The following is a 5589-nucleotide window of genomic DNA, read 5'->3' on the forward strand; positions in this document are numbered from 1 at the left end:
TGATCATAACCCTGTCCTTCCCAGTATTTATTTGCTGCCCTGCCAACATTTGGCATGAGCCAGGCTTCCATGCAGCTCTTGTTTAATTTGATAGTTACATTGTTTTTGGGTTTTTAATTCTCAATTATTTCATTCATCTCATCACTAAACTTCAATAATTACCTTTCAAAAACAGGTCTAAATTTCTCTTCAATTTAATTCTAAAACAATTCACAGCAGTTCTGTTCTATATAATATATCAAACTTGGCTTCTTTTGTTTTCCAGCCAAACCCATAGGTGGGCTTGAAACGTGCTACCATATACTCCTAAACATTTTCTAGCTACCTTTCCATGTTGAATGAATTTAAGCACGTGATAATGTGTAGAAAATGACACGCAATCTGCCTTGTTTCAGCAGCAGAGTAAATTTTAGTATTTTTCCCAACAATTTTGTAGCTACCTTTTCATGTTCATTGGAATCAACCACGCGATAATGTCAATAAAATGGCAGGTAACTTTCCTATTTCGGCCAGAAACTAAATCTTATAGTCTTTCAATATTTGGCTGCAGTTTCTTGCTTTTATAGTTTTCCTTTATTTTGCTGCAACAGGGTGTTAAAAGATGATGGCAGAAGAGATATGCAAGGAAGAGAAAGGCACAGTCTGTGTTACAGGAGCTGCTGGTTTCATTGGTTCATGGCTTACAATGCGTCTACTTGAGCTGGGTTATGTTGTGAGAGCAACTGTCAGAGACCCAGGTTGGTTCAATGTTTAGAAATCTGTGATACAGGGAAACTGCTTTGGGTCAAGATGGTTTCTTTCTAGTACTTCGTTTTTTAATAGGTGTCCAGTTTTAAAATAAGTTTCCAAACTTGATTTGGTTGTTTTGTCAACTGCCCTCTGTCCACTAAATGGTTTTACTGTGTAATTTGTATAACTTGGGCAGTGTTACTGTGTAGTTTCTGCTATTCATTTTGCACATAATTTTAAGAGTAAAATCATAATTATTTTAAGTTGTAACAATTTATTAAAAAGAGATTTAAGGAAAAGAGGACGTTTATTTCATATGTTGCAATTAAGTATTTATAAATAGAGAAGTGTATATATAAAATAATTAATAATATTATTTAAATTATATATGTTCTTTGTAACAATGGTTTTGAGTGTTCTAAAAAGTTTAAATTGAGATGTGGGCATGGGTATTGAGGCTAGGGAACCAAGGGTCTAGATTTGGAGATGATGAAGTGGTGGTGGTAGGGGGTTTGAGAGTAGATCTCCTAGCAGTGTTGAGGGGCTTGAGGCAATGCCCCTAATGAATCAAGGGGCAACACCTCTTATTGGGATGCAAATACAAAGCTCTTAATGGAGTTGATGTGTAGCACCTTTAACACATTCTTTGTTGCAATATAGAGCTAGGTCAAGGGGTGGAACCATCAAGCTCAAATTAAGACTTGAAACCATTCAAACCTTCACAATGCAGATTGTTTTCATAATTCCATCACTTCGGTTTTTGTGACACCGAATCCTTTAACTATTTATAGAACTTAAGAATAATTTCAAATGAGGCTTAGATGCCTATTTGTAGTTTTCTATGACTGCTTGCCATAAGCCATTAGAGTTAGTGGCACAGGGATCCTTTTATTCTAATGGACTTTTTGACCAAACAATTGCAAGGGACACCAACGTGTCACAAGTGGGGTCGAGAGATGCAAGGGACTCTTTTGAATGTTTCGGGGACGTCTTGCTATCTCAGATGCATCCCCAAATTAAGGGAACATCCCTTCTTGGAGGGAGACATCAGAAAAATGTCTTTGAATATCTGTGGCAGCGGTGGGATGGCAAAGGATGTTTTCTCAAAATCACCTGATTTGAAGGGGGAACATATCCCCATAGAACAGTGATTTTATCTTTAAATTGTTAAATCTTTTATTTTAAATAAAAAGATTTGTTTCAAAATAGATATTTGAACGGTTTGGTATTTTTCTGTAAACCCTTTTTTCATTAGAAGTTCACCGTGTAAAATATCTTATTAAGTTTGCTATTAAACTTGATCTTATTTGAATTATTATCTTTTATTTTTTATTTTTTTAATATTGAAATAAGAAATAGAAAAGAATTTACATTGTAGAAGGCAGACTAACAGCTACCTATATAAATCAGCAAGGCATAGGTCCATACAAGCAGAAATATAACAGCAGCAAAGACAGCTCCAGAGGAGCATAAAAACCTTACAATTCATCATCTCATAACAGTTATGAAAACGATTGAATTCCGAGAAGATCCAAGGAATCATGTAACTACTAAAAAATATTATCAAATCTGGAAATCAAACATTTATTGTAGCTGTTTGGAGCATAAAGTATTACTTGAATGGAGCTGTATCCAAGTGGTTATTCATCTTTCCTTGTTCTTTGGTACCTCTTTGCAGCTGGGAACACAAAACAACAGTCTGACAAATAATATCAGAGTATAACCTTAGCATTTTGTCTTTCTGATTAACATTATGATTCAAAAAAACAGCCATACATCTACTTTCCATATGTTAAAGTAAAACAATTTGAATTTTAATCTTACCTTTTCTTTGATTTCAAGTTCTGTAAGAATGAAGATGATGTTTCTTACATATATTACATCGAGTCTTTTCTCTATGATATCTTTCTGTGCTTTATAATAATGCTTTCTGTTACATCTGATACATCCAGTTTTTTTATATTCTATATATCTAGGAAATCCAGTGAAGACCAGTCATTTGTTGAAACTACCTGGGGCCAATGAGAGACTAACCCTTTGGAAAGCAGACTTGGATGATGAAGGAAGCTTTGACAATGCCATTAATGGTTGTGAAGGTGTTTTCCATGTTGCAACTGCAATGGATTTTGAGTCCCAGGATCCAGAGGTTTCCTTATTTCCCACTCTTTCTTATTTTGTTGTCATCTAAAATACATATTTTCTCACATTCATGTATTATCTTTCACAGTCGTATAATTTTAATGGAAAATCTTTGAATTTGGGTTGGTTGTGGCAGAATGAAGTAATCAAGCCAACAGTCAATGGGGTATTGAATGTCATGAGATCATGTGCAAAAGCCAAGTCTGTGAAAAGAGTGATTTTTACCTCATCTGCCGGAGCAGTGAATTTTACTGATGACTGGGGAACACCAGGCAAAATCTATGATGAAACATGCTGGACCAATGTGGAGCTTTGTAGGGCTGGAAAAATGACTGGCTGGGTAAGATTTTTATATTCTAATCTCATTAATTTTTCTATGTTCACAACTATGAAAATGAAATTTGTCTCTCCCTATCAAAATTTATGAAAATCCAGCCTATTATCTAATAATAATAATTAAATTGGTGTGATGTCTTTATGAACAGATGTACTTTGTGTCAAAAACACTTGGAGAAAGGGCTGCGTTAGAATTTGCAGAGAAGAATAATGTTGATCTTATCAGAGTTATACCAACATTAGTAGTTGGGCCATTTATAATGCAGACTATGCCTCCCAGCGTGGGAGCAGCTTTGGCACTGTTAACAAGTATGTAATACAGCTATGTGGTAAACTTCTGCCTGATGTTTGCTACCAGAATGTCAAAGGGTTTGCTTGGTTAACTTGCATTAAATAAAAATTCCTTAAAAAAAATGGAGCATTGAACTAAATGAAAGTAAATATCTGGAAAATTTTATAGCCCACTAGTTTTGGAGGCTCTAAGCATTTATGTTCGATTGAAAATTTTACCTGTCCAAAACCCAAAAGACAGGTAATATAACCCAAGCCAATTAAAGAGATACAGTACCTGTTCATAATGGGATCTGAGATGTGGGTAATATGTCAATTTGCAGGGAATGAGCCCTATTACATGATATTGAGACAAGTGCAGGTGGTCCACTTGGATGATCTCTGCATGTCACTCATTTTCCTGTACGAACATCCCCAAGCAAAAGGCAGATATATATCTTCCTCCCATGATATCACCATTGTTCAGCTGGCAAAGATGTTGGCTCAGAAATACCCACAGTACAATATTCCAACTGAGTAAGTGAATATACTAATTTTCTGAGGCTTATTAATGTTGAACTCAAACTATGAAATCGCCATGGAAAAAGTTGATGGGATATGATTGATGTTTACAGGTTTAAAGATGCGGAAGAGTCTTTGCCAGTGGTACCATATTCATCAAAAAAGCTTGTTGACATGGGCTTCAAGTTCAAGTACACCATAGATGACATGTTTGATGGAGCCATTCAAAGTTGTCTGGAGAAAGGGCTTCTGCCGTAGGTTTGAATTAGGGCACCAAGCAGCGTGCTCATTAATAATGAGTAGTTTCTATTCTCTGTTAAAAGGAGTTTTTACTCTGTAATAAAACCTTAAATCTTAGATAAGAAAGTAGGTTATCGTTTTAGGAGAATTCAAGGGAAATAAGTTTTATTACTTTGAATACAATAGAATCATTGCATTTTGTTTCTTAAGTATATGAAACTGTTACATCTTTAATGAGAGTGAAAGAATGCAGCATTATTCAGCGCCATCTCCTTCTTAACAACTAATAAACATGCAAGACAATTATGTGATATCTCTCAGCATTATTTTACATATTTGTTTTAGAATATAGGTATACTAGTTCTATAATAGAATCTCATATAAAGATAAGTTGTGTGTGAAGAAGAGTCCAAGGGATTCACTTAAATTATAATTAACATTTATAATGTTTATTATTAAAATATCTCAATCAAATTGATGTACAGATGATAAATGGAATATCATTTTCATATAAGAACAAATTTTAAACATTTCATTAAAAAATTAAGATAAAAATTTAAAGAAGTCAAAAACATCTCTTTTTAAAACTGAAATGCAAGAATATTTTCTTATGTTTCCTCCCTCAATTCCTATTGTCAATTACTACTTGCATCTTCTTTTTTGTGTGACCCTTGGAAATACTATTCTAAGCCACAATCTCAACCAAAGTTCCAACAAAATTGATGTACAATGGATGAATTATGTATATTCTTTTTGTTTAATTGAATTTGTTATCTTCTCTCACATTCCTAGGGAGTGGAATAGGGTAGTGGATTGTTCGACCAAATAAGAATCTAAAGGAATGATCTGTTGCCTTCTCTCACATTTCTAGGGAGTGAATTGTTTGATCAAATGAACATCTAAATGAATGCAAAGCTAGTATGTAGTGGATATGAGATATTTGCCTTTGGATTTATCTCATGTGTTTGTGTAATTAGGTGTGGAAAATAGAAATGTGTAATTATTTGATCTTTGTTGGACCATTGACCATTCTTGCTTTGTAACTCTACCTTTTGACTAATAAATTTTTACCCCTTTTATGAAAACAAAATGGTAATGTTAAATTATTTTAAAATCATTATAAGAGTTAATTGTTTAAATATATCATATATTTTTAAATTGGAATAGATTTTCATAAAATTTTATCTAAAATAAGAATTATTTTAATAAAATAGTGAGTTGTAAGTATTTATAATTTGAAAATCACATATATTTATATATCTTCATTTTATGTTATTTTATATATTAAAATATAGATATGGAATTTAATTTGACTTCTTATTATATAAAACAATTCTTACTTAATATCCATTA

At 33.1% G+C, this 5589-nt stretch overlaps 1 protein-coding gene across 1 annotated transcript; it reads left to right on the forward strand.

Moving 5' to 3' along the window:
- The first annotated feature begins 533 nt into the window (after positions 1–533).
- Positions 534–4493, forward strand: LOC131079292 (bifunctional dihydroflavonol 4-reductase/flavanone 4-reductase). The gene is made up of 6 exons (XM_058017200.2): positions 534–737; positions 2706–2875; positions 3005–3208; positions 3354–3513; positions 3819–4011; positions 4110–4493. The coding sequence occupies exons 1-6, from the start codon at positions 602–604 to the stop codon at positions 4252–4254; spliced, it is 1008 nt and encodes a 335-aa protein (XP_057873183.2). The 5' UTR covers positions 534–601; the 3' UTR covers positions 4255–4493.
- Positions 4494–5589: the final 1096 nt, after the last annotated feature.

Source organism: Cryptomeria japonica, chromosome 4, assembly GCF_030272615.1.
Source record: "Cryptomeria japonica chromosome 4, Sugi_1.0, whole genome shotgun sequence".
NCBI lineage: Eukaryota > Viridiplantae > Streptophyta > Pinopsida > Cupressales > Cupressaceae > Cryptomeria > Cryptomeria japonica.